Source organism: Glycine max, chromosome 2, assembly GCF_000004515.6.
Source record: "Glycine max cultivar Williams 82 chromosome 2, Glycine_max_v4.0, whole genome shotgun sequence".
Taxonomy (NCBI): Eukaryota; Viridiplantae; Streptophyta; class Magnoliopsida; order Fabales; family Fabaceae; genus Glycine; species Glycine max.
The window spans coordinates 43,402,185-43,424,810 of record NC_016089.4 but is presented as its reverse complement, the minus strand read 5'-3'; the positions used below and the strand labels follow the sequence as shown (position 1 = coordinate 43,424,810).

The window sequence follows — 22,626 nt, the reverse complement described above, 5'->3', positions numbered from 1 at the left end:
TTTCTAAAATCAAAATGCGTAAAATAAATAATAATATATCTATCGTTCATGTAAGAAAAAAAAGATAAAAGATTCTTATAAATTGAAGTATTTAACTCATTTTAAATCATCTATAAATATATTCATACATACATTAATGATTCATAACAACTAGGATGATAAGTATTTAACTAATTCTATGACGGTTGTTTATGACCGATTTAGAAAGTGATACGATGATATTTTTGTAATTATTGTGATTAAAAATGCATTTTACGACATACATTCTAAGACGGTTGTTGAAAACCGCCTTAGAATGTTATACGAATTAAATTTTACACCAGGAGGTTTCACTGAACAACCGTCGTAATTTAAAAATAAAAAAATCAAAAATCATATGAAAATTAGGAGAAATCTGAAGAGACTCTTGTTTCTCTCTCCACTCTCCATCATCTTTGCAAATCCCTCGCTCATATCGTACTCTCACAAACCCTAGCTGCCACCATGGACAATAGCAACCTCTTCTCTGATTACTTCTCTGATGACCTCGTTTCCTCCCCTTACCGTCCTCACCGTCGCGACCACGACCACCACCGCGATTTTGTCGCCCTTGAGCCTCTCTACCTCCTCCCCTACACCTGGTGGCTCGAAGAAGCTGATCATTGAGGAGAGGTCGTGCTTTATACGGTGTCATGCAATTCTGATTCCGATTTCGTGCTTTATATGGTCCACTTTCTGGATCTCACTGTCACCGCCACAACCCCTTCTTCTTCCTAATGCTCCTTCTTCATTATTTCTCCTTCCTCGTGACTCACACGCACGGGAAGATATCACTTGCTCCCCATCCCTTCCATTTCGATCTCCATTCTCCCTGACACTCTTTTCTCTGTATCCGAGTTCTAGGGTTTTGGGGATAGAAAGCATAAAACATGTATACGATGTCGTTTGATTTGAGGGCGGCGCATGATGTCGGGGCACCGCTCGAAGTCGGAGAAGCACGACGTCGACGGCGGCGGCGATGAGAAGCAGCTCCGGTGGGACCCCTACGAGGTCCTCGGCGTCCTCCACGAATTAGGAAATCAAAATCGCGTACCGCAAAATGGCGCTCAAGTGCGTTTCAATTCCCTTCTCGCTGTGTTGCTTTGTATTTTTTTTTTTTTGAATTTGCGGTGTTGATGCTTTTGAATGTGCTGAAGAACGAAGATAGTACTGGAGTCTCTGTTGTCATATATTGGATTGAGTTTTTTTTGCGCTAAAGAGTAAAACATGTGCTTGCCCTCTAGAAAGGGGGAAGATAATGTAGAGAACTTGTCTGAAGACTGAGATGAAGGATATGCGTGTGATGAATATGTTCTTGGGTTGGGTTATGGTTTATACTATATTTTGTTGTCAATGTTGAGTTAAATGTTGCTCCACCATCGTGTTTATATAGGCACTTAACAATGATGATGTTGATAACATTTTAAGGCATTCTTCTTACTACTACTTTAGGTTATTGTCAACTGCTTGACCCAAATTACTTAGAGTGCTCCTTTTTTCTTCTTTTTTTCCTCATTGATTATATATACATGAATACAATTCAATATGATTCCTGAAGCCGCATCTTTTGGTTTTAAGCTATTGTGTTTTCTTCATTCCATCATGATTCTTATTCTCTTAGAGCCTGCTGGTTGAACTTTACATGATGAAATTTACATTTGTATTGTGTGACCATCCCTTGCCTTCTTAAGCATATTCAATGTCTTACTATCTTTAGAGTTTCTTTAATGATGTCTTAGCATATTTTGAAAGTTCAAAATCAAATTAATTCTTAACAATAGGTTCAGGTCATGTAGATCTCTACATTGTTTCCTTTTGTTATTTTCTTTTGGTTCTTTTGTTGTTGTCTTTAATTTATACTTCAATAAAGCTTTTGTGGACATTTCTGACTTTCGCCGGTAATTGGTGTAAATTAGGATCCAAAAGCCTTGGTTAAGACTCATTTATGTTTGTTCCTAATGAGGAAAACTTGTTGTCACATTCCCAGGTGTGCTCTTCAATTCTACAAAGACATGCTTTTATGAGTGCAAAAAATAATTACTTGTGAAACCCAAAACTGGTCATGTTTCACCATCTAGCATGAGAACTCCAAGTCCATCTTCAGTCCCTAAGGAAGCTAGGTTAACTCAACAGGGTTCCCATGCACAACGTAGCTGGGAAGGATTGCTTGTGTAGTGGGAGCATTGTTGTGACTATAGTGAAGCAGGTAGTTAAATAAAGAGCAACATCTACACTTATGTTTGTTTCTCATTTTCTTTTTCAGTTTTCTTAATTTTTAATTTTACCAGGGTTCAAATCTGTTCATGGGCTATACTGGGGATTCTCGAGCAATGATGGGATCCAAGGATGGTGGCTATTCAGTTGACTGTTGATTTGAAGCCTGATTTGCCAAGTGTGTCATACTCATATGTCATCATCATTTATGCTCTCTACTGAATATATGCTTTTCTATAGATATAACTTGATTCAAAATTGGTTGGAAACTCTTATAGGGGAAGCAGAGAGAATTAAGAAGTGCAAAGGTAGGGTATTTGCTTTAGAATCTGAACCTGATCAAACCTAATACGTTTTTCTTGTTTTTGTGTATGTTGTTCACTTTGGAAAATGTTATTGCAGCATTCAGGTACTGTCATCTAAATTCTTGTATTCCTCATCTAAATTCCAAGTCTACATTGTATCAGATGTGTTGTTGCTGCTACATGTATTGGTTAATTATCTACAAATTGAATGATTTTATAATTGTTGAAATCATTTTATATGTCTACAGATTGTGTGTTTACTATGTAATTAAATCATTTTATAATTGTTCAAATTGTGTGTTATACTATGTAATTAAAAGCAACAGCTTTTAAAGCTACCAGCAAACACACAAAAAAAACCAAAAAACCAACAAACACTTCATCTCTTGCATTCTTTTTCCATTAAGTTCTGGTTATGAGTCAAGCTCATTTGTTGGTTTCATGATTTCATCTAGCTTTGTTACGAGCCATGTGATGAACAAAACAAAAATCCATCAGTCTGAGAGAACTGCTAAGATTTATGTTTTATTTTAATTTTATGTAATTATATACATTATATGATACTAATTCAATTGACTAGCAAACACTTCATCTATATGTAATTATATGCATTATACCAAACACTCATATTATACATATAACTAGATGTAATAATTTTATTTCAATAACAAATTTGCAGGTGTAAGCTGCCATATAATTAAGCATAATGATTTCAGTTGTATGACATATTTTTTTTATAGTATATTAATTTCATTACAGAATTTTGACCGGGGTAGTATAATTTCATTGATGAATTAAGTCTCATATGAGACATTAAGTATAATTATATTTGCACATATAGTTATTGTCATTATTGAACAAAAAGCACAAAAAAAAAATTCTACATCGATTAATGAGAAAAATGATGTAGAAAGTACTCCATTCAACATCGGTTATTAGCCAAAACCGATGTAGAATGGTTTAGGATACTACTACGGTTTTGACAACAAGCGATGTAGAAAGTATGACATTCTACATCAGTTGTGCCTATAACCGATGTATAATGGTTTAGAAAGATTGACATTCTACGACGGTTCAACGCTAATAACCAATGTAGAATGTTCACTATTCTATGACAGGTTTTACAAGACACCTGTCTTCAAACGTGAGGTATTCTACATCGGTCAAATAACCATCGTTGTAGGACGCGTGACTTTCAACATCGTCTGCTACGATGACGCGTTATAACCGATGTAGAATGGTGAAAAGAACCAATGTAGAAAGGTTGTTTTCTAGTAATGCTATCACCTCCTATTAATAATTAATTAATGATTCAAATCAAAGAGTAGTGAAGCAATCCAGTCCAAGTATACAAAAATAAAGTCAATCGCAACAAAAAACAACTAAACACGTAACGAATGAAATAATAAAATTTTAAAGAATATAAATAAATAATAATAACATTATATTGACAAGTGCAAAAAAGGCAGTATTTACCTAGACTTATAAGTTACTAGTTGGGTGTAACTTGTTTTAAAAGATGTGATTGTTGTTGGAAGTTAAAATAAAATATTATAATGACTTATAATAATTGAGGGTAAAAACGTCCAAAAGAATGACATCAAATAGAATTATTCTCTTTATAATGATTATAGATTTATGCAACATTAGTACCATTAAATATTACTTTATTTCTTAGCCCATTAAATTACTCTCTTTTTTTCTTCTTCTAATTAAGTGGATTAGCTCTAATTTTTTAATTTATGTTTTAATTTCCCAATTACTTTTCTATTACAAATATAGCCTTGACCTTCTATGATTTCATGGTGTTCTTCCTCCCGACGGGACCTTGCTATGGAACCTTGTTGTTGTTGTGGACCTCTAATAAATTACTTGTTTTTTTTAACTCATTAATGTGTTTGTGTTTTTATAATTGAACTTGATTCTGATTTCTTGTATGGACAACTCATTCTTATTGTTCTAGGTTTGCGCATGTTGAGGGTAGTGTTCATGTTTGAGCTTCTTATGAAGACAATGGAAAAAGACTCCTTGGCTAAGGTTGTTATAGATCTGATCACTTGTTTTGTTGGGGAGATCCTCTACATTGCTCTACTCTTCATTTTATGTATATCCACATTGTTCAACCCACTCATGATGAAGATTTTTCCTCAAGGATTGTTAGGTAGACACATGTTGACTATGCTTATTATTATTTTTATTATTATTATTATTATTATTATTATTAGATGTTTTCATGTCTTCACTTTCGAAAATTGTTTGTTAATAATTCACGTGTTTGATTAGTGTTCTTTGTTTTACGCTAAAAAAATTGTGATGTTGTTTTTGTGTTTTTCAAATGGAATTTGTTTTACACTCTAGTATTATTTAACTAGAAAATTTTGCTTGGCCTGTTATGTTGGGTACTTTTTATGTTTTGTCTTTTGAATCTTACTAGGTTATAAAGGTAGTCTTTTTTGTGATTAGGAATTTTGTGGTAGGTAGATTGAAGCAAGAATTGAGTTGGAGGTACTATTGTGTCATCATCGCAATAGCTAGAAAGGTATTTATGTCTAATAAGCATCAAGATGATATGAGAAAAAAAATTATCTTAGGAATATAGCCTATATCATTAAGTGTAATGTCATTTTTTATATATTATATTTTGTCATTGTTGTATTTTGATATATTAAGTTTTAAAAATTTGATTCTGATACTTTATGTTTTTAAAATGTTTCATTTTGATCTTTTATTTTAATTTGTGTTAGCAAATGTTAAGTCACGTTAACATGTTTGGAAATCGACGACATGAAGGTGTGGGAGGGACAATGTTGTGGATCGACATCATCTTCGTTGTAGATCCACAGACAAAAATGACATCATCGTTATCAGTCTACTCGATTTCAGATTTCAAATAGCAAATCCCTACTCTCTATCGCAATGGTGGCACACAAATCTGCAAGGATGGTAATTTTGTGACAATGGTGGTGGACCTAATTGGTAAAATATATAATTAACTTGATTGCTAAAATATACAAATATTAATTCATTAATAAGCCACAAACATAAAATACACTTCACATAACATTATCATTTGTAATTTTTCTATTAGTGAACATTGTCACAATGTTGATTAAAATATTTTTTATTGCTTTACTTTGTGCAATTTATTTTTTTTAGTACCGTAAATGTTTGTTCCAAATAATTTTTCATCTATGAGAATATTGAAGATCATAAATTCATTCTATTGATCAACAAATTGTATCTTTAAATGATAATAATATTAACCGTTATCATAAAAAAACAACAAACATATAATTAGTTTTATTCGAGTTATCATCTTAACCATTACATTAATAATAAAAATACAAATAATTTACACTAATTAACTTTAATCATTATTATAATTATTATAATAATAACATGCATAATTAATTTTACAGAATCAAATATATATATATATATATATATATATATATATATATATATATATATTTAATATCAATAATATAACTTTTTTTTTCATTATAGAAAATGAAGTGATCCAACCATATTTTCTCATCTTAGAATTAAAAAATACACATATATACATATTAGTAATTTCACAAGGACGAATCTCTTGTTGAAGCACATTTATCCAATTCAGGCATATCATTAATTGTGATTAACACAACTCAATCATTGAAGCCTCAAGCTCTCTAATCAGTGTGTGGTTGTCCTAGTAAGATGAGCACATGCTTGCAAAGGCGATCACTGTGACAATAAATGCAACTATTCTATGAAGTGTTAGCAATAGTGCTATAATTCTAAAGCAAATGAGAGTAATCACACACATAAACAAATACAAGAGATTTAATGAGATTCAAAAGGTGCGCATCTTGAGGACGCTTATTGTTACTTTTCTCTTATTATTAAATAACAGAATTAGTTCAGTTTATATACAATTCTACTTGTTTTATATTTGTGCATAATATCTTACATTATCCATGTAAGATATCTTATATGCAGACAATATCTTATTTTTTAGTTGATTTTATTTTTTTAGTTTTGTTACCTTAAAATATTCTTTGTGAAAAATAATGAAATTTTAAAGTGTATAAATAAACAATAATAGCATTATATTGATATATACAACATTAATAGCATTAAATATTACTTTAATTTTTAGGCTCATTAAAAAAAAAAAGTCTAATTTACTGTTTATTCACTCAAGACCCATGCTTAAGTTTCATTTTTCTAATTGTTTGACTTAAAATATATTTTATGAACAATATTAATTACTAATAAAGATTTAATATATGTGATATTATATTTCATTTTTAATTTAGTTATCTTAAAATATGCTTTATAAATAATAACAATAAAAATAACAAGTTTATAAATATTTAGTTAAATTAAAAATTATTTAGAAAAATGTTACAAATTGATTGATAGATAATTATATATATAACTTTTTAATACATTTTTATTTTATTTTTTTAGTTTAAAGTATATCCAATGATTTTGTCGTTGACTAATTTTCATTGGAGGGTCTAATTGGTCACCTTTTGTGGGATCTCCCCTTTCAAGTGCATTTTTTTATTTATAAAATTCAAATTCAAGACCTTATTTAAGAAGACTACGAGTCTAGTATCACTTGAACTAACAATATTGGTGTAAAACATTTTTATTTAATACTCCCTGTGGTACTTGTTATAAGACATAGTTTTAGACAAAATTGATACTCCCTCCATCCCAAATTATAAGATCCTCTTAAAAATTGCTTGTCCAATTTATAAGACCATTTTCTAATTCTTAGATGCATTATTTTTTTCTTTCTAAATATCCTTACTTATCAAAACATTAATTTTTCTCTCTCTAAAAACTAATGAGAAACATTAAGTGGATAGAAAGATAAAAAAATGATAATTTTGAAATAATAGTATAAATAATTAACAAATTTAATGCAATTAACTAGTATTCTTAAAAAACATAAATTAGTTGAAATGATCTTATAATTCGAGATAGAGAAAATAATTCTTTTTATACATTTTTTTCAATTCCTATAAAACATTTTATCATTCCCCCCCCCCCCCCTATTAACTTATGAAATTCTCTAGGTATTTGTGTTTTTTTGTTGAAGTTGTGCACAATTACTCTTTGACTTTAATGAAGGAGAAATGATGGGAGAGAAGTGAATAGAAGGTAGGGGTGAAATAAAAAAGTTTTGATTATTAATTTGATCTCTAAATTATTTTAAAATTTTCAATTTGATCACTAAATTTTTAAAATGTTCAATTGGTCTTCAAGTTCTTAAAAATGAATCAGTTTGGTCCTAATTTTTTTGAAAGTTTCAATTTGATCCTCAAATTCTTAAAAATGAATCAATTTAGTCATCAAATTATTTTAAATGGTTCAATTTGATCTTCAAGTTCTTAAAAATTTAGTGACCAAATAGATTCATTTTTAAAAATTTGAGGACTAAATTGTACCTTTTAAAAAATTAGGAATCAAATTGATTTATTTTTAAGAGATCAAATTGAAACTTTTAAAAATATGGAAACCAAATTGAACAATTTAAAATAATTTGGGGGCCAAATTAATAATTAATTCAATAAAAAATAAAGCAGGGTGTGAACTTAATATAATAGAGGTGAAAATAACAATATTGCTACATAAATGACCAGCCCAAGCTCAGAAATTTCTAGGCCCAAGCTTTTATAAACAGACTGGGTTTGATATGAATTTCCCATTATACCCTCCCAGTTTCTTCTGTTCTGTTCATCCGTCACTCTCTTCCCTCTTCTTCCTCCCTCTCTCTTTGGCTTCGCTGCATCAGATCTCGCACACGCAGCGTAACAAATTTCCTCCTCTAAGCTTCAACATTCTCTTTCTAGAAAACCTCTCTCTCTCTCTCTCTGAAGCTCTGGTTCATGCGCAATGGCTGCGAACGCCCCTATCACCATGAAAGAGACCTTAACGGTTAGTTTCTCTGTTTCCCATTCCTACCCTTTTCTCAATTTCCCATTTCCATTCCAAAAATCAAAGCTTTTTCCATTTTCAGAAAATGGGGTTGTCTTTTTTCAGATCCCAATACCATACACAGCATTGTCACCATTTCATTACAGTGACCCCATTGTGAAGTTTCCACATTTTTTTTGTGTTTCTATTTTTTTTATGTGAGATTCGGCGTTCTTTTGCAGCTGGGAAGCGTTGGAATCAACCAGCAATTCATTACATTTACTCATGTGACAATGGAATCGGATAAGTACATTTGTGTCAGGGAAACTGGACCTCAGAACAGTGTTGTCATCATTGACATGAGCATGCCAATGCAGCCTTTGAGACGGCCCATAACTGCCGATTCGGCTTTGATGAACCCCAATTCTAGAATTCTTGCTCTCAAAGGTAACGTTGGAGGCTCTGATTCGTGTTGGTAGCTCCCAATTGCATCTTATGTCTGTTATCTGATTTCGTGATTATGGGAAGAATCGAAATCCACAAGTTGTGTGTACACATTTGATTTTGGTGAATGATCAATGTGGTTCACGTCATTGTGATAGTTAATGATTTGGATGACTGCAGCTTGTGTAAATATGTGTGTGTTTTGTATGTTTCATGAATATGAGGTTCTATATGCAGCCCAAGTGCCGGGAACCACTCAGGATCATTTGCAAGTTTTTAACATTGAAACGAAAGCAAAGATGAAATCGCATCAGATGAAAGAACAGGTGTGAATTTGTCCATGATTTAGAATTAGATATGATCAAGGTTTTAAATTACTACTGTGGCAACGTTGCGGGTTGATGCAGGCCAAATGGCCAATTTCGGTCAATTGGACCTGATCCACAAGTGGCAACGTTGTAGGTTGATGCAGGCCAAATGGCCAACTGCGGTCAATTGGATCTGATCCACAATCACGAGTTATGACTTTACCTGGTTGTAGCAATCATGACTTTATGTGGTTATGGCAGCCACCACGTCCAAGATGTTGTGGCTGCATTGCATGATGCGGTTTGCAATTTAAATCCTTGGATCTTACCTTGTAAATATCTTTTTGTAAGATAATGTGTTGGATTGAATACGTGATTATTGATTATATTGTGTTTGATGTTCCATTTCCTTTAGGTTGTCTTTTGGAAGTGGATAACTCCAAATACACTGGGAATTGTCACTCAGACGTCTGTATATCATTGGTCAGTTGAGGGTGAGTTTTTATGATTTTCCATTACTAAACATATGTTTTAATTTCCTGTTCTCTTATGGAATTCTATTTGCTATCTAAATTTTACATTTGAACATTTTATACTCCAACTTCATACTATGCACTGGAACACTTTAGGCTTGTGTATTTAATATCTTTACCATTTCTCATATCTTTAGGCGATGGTGAACCAATGAAGATGTTTGATCGAACAGCTAATCTGGCTAATAACCAAATAATTAATTATCGTTGTGATCCTAATGAAAAGTGGTTGGTTTTGATTGGAATTGCTCCTGGTTCAGCAGAGGTATGCAGTTTCTTTCTTTTAATGATTTTCGGGCATTAATTTTTAGGTGTTAGAAACTTTTCCTATCAGCATATTAATAGGCTGCAAATTTCTGGCAATCTTATGGGGTTCATTGTGGCCATTTTTTGTAAGAATGACATTGACATCATCTCTTGAAATACTATAGGTGCTATCTTTACTTGTTCACCTTGTTAGAGTTGTTTGGCAAATTATGGGGTGCTCTAACAAACCACCCCGTTCCTCTCTCTCGCCTTAAGAAGTTACGCACTGAAAATCTCTTTTTGATGGTTATGTGTTGTTACAAGTAGGCAGTTCCTATCTGATCTTTTACCAAAATGTAGTATAGATCACAAGCTTGTTATGAATTTATGCTGATGAAAATCTATGAATTAGCTTATACTTCATGAGTTACATGTCAAAGCACTGAGTTAATTATTGTTTCCTTTTGTAATTTTATGAATTTTATATATATATATATATATATATATATATATATATATGTTAGGATATAAGGAGAAGGAAGAGTTAGTTAGAGGGGTTTATTAGATATAAATAGAGGAAGAAGGATACGAGAGAGTGAGATCTTATCATTTGTAGATTGAACATTAGCTCTTTGTGAAAGGAGAAATCCTTTGTGAAAGGGAAACCCTTGGAGAAGAGTTTTCTCTCCTATTTTCTGTTCTTTTCTTACTAGTCAATAACATGCCCCCTTGTGCCTAGGGCTATGGGCCTAGAGGATGGAAAATGTGGGTGACCCAACAATGAGTCTAGGATAGACTCTAGTACTTCTTAGAATTTGAGTGTTGGGCTTTAGTGCTTAACTCAACCTCACAAAATCAGCTTGTAAGATGAGGACTGCTCGAGCTTTGCAAGCACTACTTAGGTCATATCTCTAGTGATGTCGGACTAAACACCCCCTTTCACACCTTGCACAATGCAAGTTCTGGAGGCTGCAATGAAGACTACCCAAAGAGGCCGCAATTAAGGCAGGTTAGGGTTAGGGGTGACCGTGGTTAAGGTGGTTTAGGGGTAACCACAATTATGGTGGCTTTCCAACGTATAAAATTAAGATATTCAAGTTTTTCTTACGAAGTAAATATACTGACCCATTTCTAATTATTCACTTGATGGTTTGTATCTATATTCTCCCAAGCTTTTATTTTGGTATTATTTTTGCTCAACCTTGTATTTTTCCAGTTCTCAGTTTTTTAATATTAAAAGGATTTTCTTTACTATGGGTACTAACTACAAAAATGTTATGTATACTTTTTCTTTTTAAGCTAATGGGTTTCCTGTTTCTATCTTAAGAAGAATTGTTATCCTCCTTAAACTAGTTCATGTATCTTATTAATAGAATTGTTGATATTAATTAATGAATTATCTACTTATATTTTATAGTTACAAATTGCACATATTTTGAAAATTATAATTCCCCGAAGCTTACATTTTTATGTGATTTAAATTTCTGAACATTAAACCTTGTGAGCTTATTAATGTGTAAGAATAATTTTATCTCATTTTGTTTGTTGTAGAGACCACAACTAGTAAAAGGAAACATGCAACTCTTCTCTGTGGATCAGCAACGTAGTCAGGCTCTTGAAGCACATGCTGCCTCGTTTGCTACATTTAGAGTAACTTTGTCTCCTTTGTGATTCATTTATTTGGATATTAAATGTTATTTTAGTTTTGCTTCTAATTCAATGGTGTTTGATATTTTTAATTTATGCGACATGTAGGTGGCTGGGAATGATAAGGAATCTACTCTTATTTGTTTTGCATCAAAGAGTTTGAATGCTGGACAGGTTACATCAAAGATGCATGTCATTGAACTTGGTGCCCAGCCAGGTATAAGCATGGCTAGATCATTGTATAGACTATCTATCTATTATCAACCTGTTGAGGCATTCCTACGGATTGATATGAACAATGTTAACCTATGTAATCTTTTATGCCATCACTTGTGATATGAAGTGCCAGAGATCATTAACATTGGACACTGTTAACTACCCTCTTCAAATGGAGTAAAACCTAAAAATACTTTGGACTAAACTATCTCAAAAAGATATAATTGAAAGCTATGATTGAGTGAGTGTCTTTTATTGGTATTATATTTAACTACTTCATATGCATTCTGAGTTTAGGCTTCTCTTTTTTTTGCTTAATTTATAGTTGGTTTGTTCTTTTCTTTTGATGCTTTAAACAAGTGAATCATTTTAAAATGAGGCATATTAAGTAAATGTTTTTTTCCCTTAGAAACGCATACTTCTTGATACCATCTGGATATTGTGGCATTTGTTGTTAGGCAAACCATCATTTACTAAGAAACAAGCAGATCTGTTCTTCCCTCCAGACTTTGCTGATGACTTTCCTGTGTCAATGCAGGTATAAGTGTGAACTTAAATGATCAATTAATATTTTCTCCACTCTTGATAGACATCTTGTAAAATATTTATTATGCTCTGTTGTGCAGATTTCAAATAAATATGGATTGATTTATGTCATCACAAAGCTTGGGCTGTTATTTGTCTATGATCTGGAGACTTCAACTGCAGTTTATAGAAACCGAATCAGTTCCGATCCTATATTTTTGACCACAGAAGCACTTTCAGTAGGGGGATTTTATGCCATCAATAGACGTGGCCAGGTGTTGCTTGCTACTATAAATGAGGCAGCCATTGTACCTTTTGTTAGTGGCCAGGTAATTTATATATGTGTATGTTTTTTTGTAACGGAATTATGGGAATAATTTCTTTGGAACCTACTAAATGTTTCTGAAACTTTTGCAGCTAAATAATTTGGAACTTGCTGTTAATCTGGCTAAAAGAGGAAACCTCCCTGGTGCAGAAGAATTGGTAACATGAGTTACATTTGGTTAATATTGTGCTGTTATCAATGTTGCCAAACTTTACACATTCATATTGACTTTTGAGACTTTCTGATTTTATTGAGTTGAATGAATGTTTTATGAGAGCTAGAATATTTTTCAATTTTCTGGGGATGCTTTTTGCCTTGATATATAATATTTTTCTGAATAGCATTCCAGGAGTGTGATCTAGAACAATTATCAGCAAGGTAACTGGCATAAAAGTGCAAGAGAATTATAAGCAATATATTATTTGTGTTTGTGGTGTAGTTTTTTATGTTGAGCACTAGAAAGGTCACTTTACTGCTTTAAGTTCAAGGTACCTGATTTTTATTTAAACTGAAAAATTTAATTGTATTAACATATAATTTATTTTTATGAACTTTTTTTTCTTCCTAGTTGATTTGATAAAGTGGAAATGGGAAGCATGCCTTTCTTGTTGTTTGTTTTTCTATTGGTTTTATAATTTACCTTCAGTGATTGTCATGTATCCGCCTTTTTCTCAGGTTGTCAAGCGGTTTCAAGAATTATTTTCTCAGACCAAGTATAAGGAGGCTGCGGAGCTCGCTGCAGAATCTCCACGAGGAATTCTTCGAACTCCTGACACTGTTGCTAAATTTCAGGTACACTTTTGTGTTTAGATTTTCTCTGTTGTACATGCCGGTGCTTCTTGTTCCTGTTAAGTGTTTTCTCTCAGTTGTATGGTGTTTATTAATTGTGGCGATTTATATGGGAGTTCAATATGCTTTTTTTTCATCTATTTCTTTATTTTCTTTTCAGAGTGTACCTGTGCAAGCTGGGCAGACGCCACCACTGTTGCAGTACTTTGGTACTCTGTTAACCAGGGGAAAACTCAATTCTTATGAGTCATTGGAACTGTCACGGCTTGTGGTAAATCAAAACAAAAAGAATCTTTTGGAAAATTGGCTAGCAGAGGACAAACTTGAATGCAGTGAGGAGCTTGGTGACCTTGTGAAGGTTGTGATAGAAACTTAAATTGATTCTCTCTATCACTTTATCATTTGAGTACACACAAACACATGGTTAGGGTGAGAACACAAGTTATTTCCTGTGATCCATGTTTCTTTGCTTATTGAAAAGTCTGATTACCATTCATATAAATTTGAAACTAATTATTATGAAGTTACAAAAAGCAACCGTTCTTTTTATAATTGAATGGATAATCTGTCACATAACATAAACTGTAATAGTCTCCATCTTTCTCGCTCTTCTGGTTGCTTCTTTAGTTCACTTTGAGGATACTAATATTATTTTCAAACTCTGGGCACTGTTTGGAATTTGGATGAGCTTATTAAATTAACTTTTGAGTTTTGAAACACCTATATAATCTGTTTTGGCTTGTTTTTGCAAGCTATAAATTGAAACTTATTATGAAAATAAGCCTCCGTGAAAGCTGAATACAGCTTAAGGTAATTGTCTTTGCAATAGGTATTGACTGATTTAATTTAACCATAAAAAAGGATCAAATTCCATCCTTTATAAGAACTTGTTATCTGTTGAAAACTTGAAATGTATATTCAAATTCCATTAAACTTATTTAGTTGGACCACAGTTATGACATAACAGTAGAGCGTATTTAATTAGCTCCATCAAGTCCTTCTTAAGCTGTTTATCCACAAACGGATATTTATGTTACTGCCATTTTTTATTTCCTTCAAGGGAATTCAATGTCTTTTCAGTTTGCTTTATTTTTATTTTGCTGATCTTTATGAGAGACATGCATATAACGCAGACAGTGGATAATGACCTCGCATTGAAAATATTTATCAAAGCCAGAGCCACACCGAAAGTTGTTGCAGCATTTGCTGAGAGGAGGGAATTTGACAAGATTCTGATATACTCAAAGCAGGTAATGAAACAATTTTTTTATTAGGCTTTTATTTTATAGAACAATAAAAATAGTGGTACTATGAGTTATATTTTGGTCTCATTACATAATCTAATCATTTTTTGTTTTATAGTAGATGTTAAATGTATTTTTTCCCTTTTATTTGCTGAAGGTTGGATACACGCCTGATTACATGTTCCTTCTGCAAACAATATTACGGGCAGATGCCCAGGTTAGTGGTTTCTTTTAGAAATAAAATTGGAAATGCTTATGCCTTACCTTCTATGAAATTCTTTTATGGTACACTTGTTTCTGTTCTAATCATATTTTAACCTGCATAAAATAATAGCAGTCATGAATGACAGACCGACAGTTGAATTAAATGCATCCTAATGGTGATGGTTCTATATTGTTTATGATGCTTGCCTAGTTACCTTTATACAATATCAATTATCTTGCTAGTTTACTCTTTTATTTGTTTATTTAGAACTTGTTTCATTGCAGGGTGCTGTAAATTTTGCTCTGATGATGTCTCAAATGGAGGGGGGTTGCCCTGTTGACTACAACACAATAACTGATCTCTTTCTTCAGGTTTATCTTGTTCTATTCTATTGCTTTAATGATGTTGGGTTCATTTTGCTCTCCTATCTTTAATATTTCGATCCACCATTTAAAGATTGAAGTATCACATATAGTCATACACAATCCCCCTCCCTCTGTTGCATTTTTCATTTTCCTTTATAGAAGAAGCATTATTGCTTGATTACTTGAGCCTGTTCTACTTTGTTGTTTTTGAAAAACCATTAGTGTAACTGTAATGTTTTAAATGAAAGAATGAAAAAATGCTCGAGAATGGAGTAACTTTATCTTCTACTTAGTTCAAAATTGGAAATGACAATCTATATTAAACCAGGCCTTCTCTTTCTTAAAACTTGTCTTCCACTTAGTTGAAAATTGAATATAAGAATCTATATTAAACCAGGTCTTCAGTTTCTTAAAACTTGGGTTAGTGTTTTTTTATAACTATCTTAGGCTAAGATATTGGTTTATTATTCCTTTAATTTTGATAATTGGGGACAATTTATTAAAATTAGAACCAATTATTCCCTTATGTTTCAAATTTATTTAGGTGCTGGAATTGTTTACCCTTATTTTTGTTTATATGTTTCTTTGGCTTTTTAGAGGAATTTAATCCGCGAGGCAACTGCCTTTTTATTGGATGTGCTGAAGTCAAACCTACCAGAACATGGATATCTTCAAACAAAGGTTCTTTTATTTTCTTTGCTTTAATCTGTATCCATGAAACAATTGGTGTTATATAGTTTTTTTTTTAATATTTACTATTTTTAGGTACTGGAAATTAATCTTGTGACCTTTCCAAATGTTGCTGATGCTATATTGGCCAATGGCATGTTTAGTCATTATGACCGTCCACGGATTGCTCAGCTTTGTGAAAAGGCTGGCCTTTTCATTCGGGCTCTTCAGGTTCTTTGCTTTTATTCTTATGACTGACTGTAATTTCTTGTCAGAATAATTTCTTGAACCTTCTTGTGTGTTGCTTATGCAGCATTATTCCGAATTGCCTGACATCAAACGTGTCATTGTGAATACACATGCCATCGAACCACAGGTTTGAATCAAGTGCTAAAGTGACTGGATCTATCTAAATTTTTTTATTTATTCTTATCATGAAATGATTTTCAGGCTCTAGTTGAGTTCTTTGGAACTCTTTCAAAAGAATGGGCGCTAGAGTGCATGAAAGATCTTTTACTGGTCAACCTTAGGGGCAACCTTCAAATAATTGTGCAGGTACTGTATTAGGGCTTGGTAGTCGGTATAATGTTTCCATGATATTTTTTACAATTATATTTTTTTGGGTTTTTTTATAATTTCTATAAAAGAATCTTACTAGTACATTATTTGCAGACTGCCAAGGAATATTGTGAACAGCTCGGTGTAGATGCATGCATTAAACTCTTTGAGCAATTCAAGTCCTATGAAGGACTATACTTTTTCTTGGGTGCATATTTGAGCTCTAGGTATTTCTTAAGAAACAATGTACATGACATCAGTTCTCCACACAAACTATTGCTTTTCTAGTTTTCTATTTACTTTTTTAATTTTGGCTTTTTATTCTGTCTTGTACAGCGAGGATCCTGATATTCACTTCAAGTATATCGAAGCAGCTGCTAAAACTGGACAAATTAAGGAGGTGGAGCGTGTTACTCGGGAATCAAACTTTTATGATGCTGAGAAGACGAAGAACTTTCTAATGGAGACCAAGCTTCCAGATGCACGGCCATTAATAAACGTGTGTGATCGTTTTGGTTTTGTTCCAGATCTCACCCATTATCTCTACACCAGCAACATGCTGCGTTATATTGAGGGATATGTTCAAAAGGTATTTGTTGTGACGGGTGGTATTTAATTTTTATGATTCTCAATATAGGAGTGTATTTTAAATCTTTCCAGGCTGATATCAAACATGAATTTCTTATGTTATCCTTCTTGCTTTAGGTGAATCCAGGAAATGCTCCTCTAGTTGTAGGACAGTTGTTAGATGATGAATGCCCTGAGGATTTCATTAAAGGTCTTATTCTTTCAGTTCGTTCTCTTCTTCCAGTTGAGCCTTTAGTTGAAGAATGTGAGAAGAGGTGTGCAAGTTTTTTCCACCCTGCATCCCCAAATTACCATATTATTTTTTCTCATTTCACTTTCTATGCGCAGAAATCGTCTCCGCTTGCTTACTCAGTTTTTGGAGCATCTTGTAAGTGAGGGAAGCCAGGATGTGCATGTGCATAATGCTCTGGGTAAAATTATCATTGACAGTAATAACAATCCTGAGCATTTTCTTACAACCAACCCATATTATGATTCTCGTGTTGTTGGTAAATATTGTGAGAAGCGGGATCCTACACTTGCTGTTGTTGCTTACCGAAGGGGGCAATGTGATGATGAGCTTGTTAATGTTTCCAATAAAAATTCCTTGTTCAAACTCCAAGCCAGGTGTGTGTACTATCCTTCATTAAGGTGTCATTGTATTTCATCATGTTAGTTTGGGACACTCATGCTATTTCTTTTTGTTTGTATCAGATATGTTGTGGAACGTATGAATGCTGACCTCTGGGAGAAAGTTCTTAATCCCGAGAATGAGTTTAGAAGACAGTTGATTGATCAAGTGGTGTCCACTGCTTTGCCTGAAAGCCAGAGTCCTGATCAAGTTTCCGCTGCAGTGAAAGCTTTTATGACTGCTGATCTTCCCCATGAGTTGATTGAGCTTCTTGAAAAGATTGTGCTACAAAATTCTGCTTTCAGCGGAAACTTTAATCTACAAAATTTGTTGATCCTCACTGCAATCAAGGCAGATCCCTCAAGAGTCATGGATTACATTAATAGGCTGGACAACTTTGATGGCCCTGCTGTTGGGGAGGTGGCAGTAGAAGCAAACCTATATGAAGAAGCTTTTGCCATTTTCAAAAAATTTAATTTGAATGTTCAAGCTGTTAATGTCCTACTAGATAACCTTCGGACCATTGATCGAGCTGTGGAGTTTGCATTCCGGGTTGAAGAAGATGCTGTCTGGAGCCAAGTGGCTAAGGCACAACTAAGAGAAGGCTTAGTAAGTGATGCAATTGAGTCATTCATCCGTGCAGATGATTCCACTCACTTCTTAGAGGTTATAAAAGCTTCTGAAGATGCAGAAGTATACCATGACCTAGTAAGGTACCTTCTTATGGTTAGGCAGAATACCAAAGAGCCCAAGGTGGACAGTGAGCTCATATATGCATATGCAAAGATTGACAGGCTTGGAGAAATTGAAGAGTTTATATTGATGCCAAATGTTGCTAATTTACCAAATGTTGGAGACCGTTTGTATGATGAGGCTCTCTATGAGGCTGCAAAAATTATATTTGCTTTTATTTCAAACTGGGCTAAGTTAGCAGTGACATTGGTGAAGCTTAAACAATTCCAAGGTGCTGTTGATGCTGCTAGGAAAGCAAACAGTTCAAAAACATGGAAGGAAGTTTGTTTTGCTTGTGTTGATGCTGAGGAATTCCGATTGGCTCAGATTTGTGGTCTCAATGTCATCATTCAGGTGGCATTCTTTTTCTAGAATATTTTATCATTTTTCATTTTTATCCTGATAATCCCAGTTACCCCTGCCTCACTCAAATTTTCAATATAGAAATTTACTAATCATATTGCAAATCTTTATGTGCAAGTTAATGAGTTGTGTTATGAAAATTGGGAAATGTAGAACATTGGCAACAAGTGGCAGATAGACAGTTGATTAGTTTGTTATTTTCTGTTGTTTGATTACTAATTCTCTTTATTATTATGAAGGTGGATGATTTGGAAGAGGTTAGTGAGTTTTACCAGAACAGAGGATGCTTTAATGAACTGATATCTCTAATGGAGAGTGGACTTGGACTGGAGCGTGCCCATATGGGTATCTTTACTGAGTTGGGAGTTCTTTATGCAAGATATCGTCCTGAGAAGTTAATGGAGCACATTAAGTTATTCTCAACTCGGCTTAACATTCCCAAGCTTATTCGAGCCTGTGATGAGCAGCAGCATTGGATGGAACTTACATACTTATACATCCAATATGATGAGTTTGATAATGCTGCAACCACTGTAATGAATCACTCTCCTGAAGCATGGGACCACATGCAATTCAAAGATATTATAGTTAAGGTTGCAAGTGTGGAGCTCTACTATAAGGCTGTTCACTTCTACTTGCAAGAACATCCTGATATTTTAAATGATCTTCTTAATGTACTTGCCCTACGTGTGGACCACACCCGTGTTGTGGATATAATGCGGAAGGTCTGTATGTCTCAGTCTGTTTTCTAATGTGTTAAGTCTTAATCTTATTTTGGTGAGGTTAATAACCGTTCGAAAATATTTTATGCAATATTCTTATTTGTTGCTTGATTTTTTATGGTTTTTAGGCTGGCCACATTCGATTGGTTAAGCCGTACTTGATTGCAGTTCAAAGCAATAATGTGTCTGCTGTTAATGAAGCTTTGAATGAAATTTATGTTGAGGAGGAGGACTATGATAGACTTCATGAATCAATAGATCTGCATGACAACTTCGATCAGATAGGTCTTGCACAGAAGGTGAATCTTCCTTATCTTTCAAATTGCTAAAATTGAAATCTGAATCTTACCGAGACATTTGGGTGTGTTTGGTTTGCATTTTCATTTTCTGTTTTCATTTTCTGAAAACTGTTTTCATTTTCAAAATATTAAAATTCTGAAAACATGTTTGGTTTGACTTCTTGTTTTCTGTTTTCATGAAATAAAAATACTGAAAATTTATAATATATTGACTTTTTGTCTTTTTGTATTTTTAGATTTGCTTAAAATTACATTCATTGCCTCCGCAATTTCATTTTACCCGAAATGAGGTCTTTGTTCTCAACTGAAAACACTGAAAACGAGAATTTATTGTTTTCATTTTCTGGTTATTTCCTATTTTCATTTTCACTGAAAATGTTTTTAGAAATCCAACCAAACACATTTTCATCACCATTTTCTGTTTTCAGTGAAAATGAAAACACAAAACAACCAAACCAAACACCCCTCGGTCATTCGGTTTGAAGAAATGTTTTTTTTTTCCTTTGTTTTCTATTTTTACGAGGGCGAGCCCTGGTGCAGCGGTAAAGTTGTGCCTTGGTGACTTGTTGGTCATGGGTTCGAATCCGGAAACAGCCTCTTTGCATGTGCAAGGGTAAGGCTGCGTACAATATCCCTCCCCCATACCTTCGCATAGCGAAGAGCCTCTGGGCAATGGGGTACGAAGTTTTTTTTGTTTTCTATTTTTACATTTAATTACAAAAAATGTCACTTTATTTTCATTTTTTGTTTCCTGATTTCAAAAGTTTCTATAACAGTGAAAACATATTTTTTTGTAATTAAAACAGAAAACTGTGAAATCACAAGTTTTATTGTTTCCTATACAAATCTTTGATATGGAAACATGGTTACATTTTTGTAATTAAAAGTGAAGTCAGAAATCATTTTGTTAAACCAAGCATAGCCTTAAAGTTTGACGATTGGTTTTGGCTTTAACAATGTGTATTTGCAGATTGAGAAGCATGAGCTTCTTGAGATGAGGCGTGTCGCTGCTTATATTTACAAGAAAGCTGGAAGATGGAAGCAGTCCATTGCTTTGTCAAAAAAAGACAATCTTTACAAGGACTGTATGGAAACTTGCTCTCAATCTGGTGACCGTGAACTCTCAGAGGATTTGCTTGTTTACTTTATTGAGCAGGTCTATTTTCTTATTCCCTTCCTTGAAATATCAAACTCTTCTATTCATATCTCAAAACCTTGCCAGGTCCCACTGTGCAATTTGACCTCTGCTACAAATTAAATAGCTTTCATAAATTCATTCCTTCACCTCACCTTTGTTTTCTTTGTGCTTCGTTGGTCTTAATTTTTAATTTTAACTAAGTAGTTAATTAGTTATGTTCATATTATTCCTTGTATCTTTCCAGGGGAAGAAGGAATGTTTTGCATCTTGCCTCTTCGTCTGTTATGATATAATACGGCCAGATGTTGCTCTTGAGCTAGCTTGGATGAACAATATGATTGATTTTGCTTTCCCATACCTCTTACAGGTATATTTTCCCCTGGGGTTTCTTTTTTTTATGTGAAATGGGGCTAAAAGCCCAAGGAAAAGAGACTAAACAGGAATGACACGAGGGGTTTCTTTCGCTATATGTATTACTGGATGATTTTTCTTCCTTTTATTGATAACCATTTTTTAATATTTCCCCCCTAGTTTATTCGAGAGTATACTGGTAAAGTTGATGAGCTTATCAAGGACAAAATTGAAGCACAGAAAGAGGAGAAAGCTAAAGAGAAGGAAGAGAAGGATGTTATTGCTCAGCAGGTACACTCCCCCCCTCCCCCAATATCAAATGCTTTCCATTATGAAGTCAGATAATATCCTTTTTCTTTTGGGTACATATTTTATCTAATATTTGGCTATCAAATTAATACTAGTTTCAATTATCTCCAGAATATGTATGCCCAGTTACTACCACTTGCTTTGCCTGCACCACCAATGCCAGGTATGGGTGGAGGAGGCTATGCTCCACTGACAACACCCCCTATGGGTGGTATGGGGATGCCTCCGATGCCACCTTTTGGAATGCCTCCAATGGGCGGCAGCAGCGGCTCCTACTGATCTCTCCATTCAAGACAGGAGAAAATTTTGCTATAAATTTTATCGGAGAAGCTAGGTACATTGTTTTGAATCCACAAGCATTGAAGATGAGTTCCTCAGCTTTAAGGAATTTAACATGATGAATGTAAGCATCTACCTTAGCCTTCTGACGACTGTGGCTTTTTTGCATGGAAAGTTTTTAGGTTCTTATTTCTTTTGTCAATTGCTGAATAGATTGGGTTGTCTGATCAATTCTGTGAGATGATTGAATCTTCAGAGGCTTTAGTTCGGTTGTTGATGTATAGTTGATTCTTTCTCTCCTATAATTGTTTTCTTAGTTATGTAGTCATGTAAATGTATTCTGATTAGGATTTAACACAAATTTTGTTCGGTTAATTTGGTGTATAAAAATATTCATCAACTATTAGAAATGGTCTCTTTATGTAGCAGGCTAGTTTCCCTTTTTCCTTTCACTGATAAGTTTGGTTAACTTATTCTGAATATCCATTTTTATTTGGAGAATTGAAATTTGTGAGATGCAAAGAGTAAAAGAGTGGTGCGAATAGCCAAGCCTCTTTTTCAAAAACTTTGAAAGGCGGGGTCGTGTTTGAACCGTACCGTGCTCATTACTTTGATGATTTTCACCCGATAGGTATGAATTGACTGCTTCATGATTAGAAAACAAAAATGTTTGTGTCAAATAACTTTGGATTCATTCTCAATACTTTT

The 22,626-nt window shown here is 33.5% G+C and overlaps 1 protein-coding gene across 1 annotated transcript; it reads left to right on the top strand.

Annotated features, from left to right (window-relative positions):
- The first annotated feature begins 8,259 nt into the window (after window positions 1–8,259).
- LOC100808189 (clathrin heavy chain 1) lies at window positions 8,260–22,346 on the top strand. Its single transcript, XM_003518265.5, has 30 exons — window positions 8,260–8,474; window positions 8,696–8,900; window positions 9,135–9,223; window positions 9,621–9,699; window positions 9,876–10,003; window positions 11,536–11,634; window positions 11,740–11,848; window positions 12,306–12,385; window positions 12,474–12,701; window positions 12,790–12,855; window positions 13,373–13,489; window positions 13,647–13,844; window positions 14,620–14,736; window positions 14,888–14,947; window positions 15,220–15,306; window positions 15,898–15,981; window positions 16,066–16,200; window positions 16,283–16,345; window positions 16,420–16,524; window positions 16,642–16,754; window positions 16,864–17,116; window positions 17,233–17,369; window positions 17,443–17,721; window positions 17,809–18,811; window positions 19,060–19,545; window positions 19,671–19,841; window positions 20,812–20,997; window positions 21,224–21,346; window positions 21,511–21,621; window positions 21,751–22,346. The coding sequence occupies exons 1-30, from the start codon at window positions 8,433–8,435 to the stop codon at window positions 21,916–21,918; spliced, it is 5,121 nt and encodes a 1,706-aa protein (XP_003518313.1). The 5' UTR covers window positions 8,260–8,432; the 3' UTR covers window positions 21,919–22,346.
- Window positions 22,347–22,626: the final 280 nt, after the last annotated feature.

Coding starts and splice junctions, on each gene's coding strand:
- LOC100808189 (XM_003518265.5), top strand. CDS start 8,433: ATGGCTGCGAACGCCCCTATCACCATGAAAGAGACCTTAACG. Junction 8,475..8,695: donor CCATGAAAGAGACCTTAACG/GTTAGTTTCTCT, acceptor GTTCTTTTGCAG/CTGGGAAGCGTTGGAATCAA. Junction 18,812..19,059: donor GTCTCAATGTCATCATTCAG/GTGGCATTCTTT, acceptor ATTATTATGAAG/GTGGATGATTTGGAAGAGGT.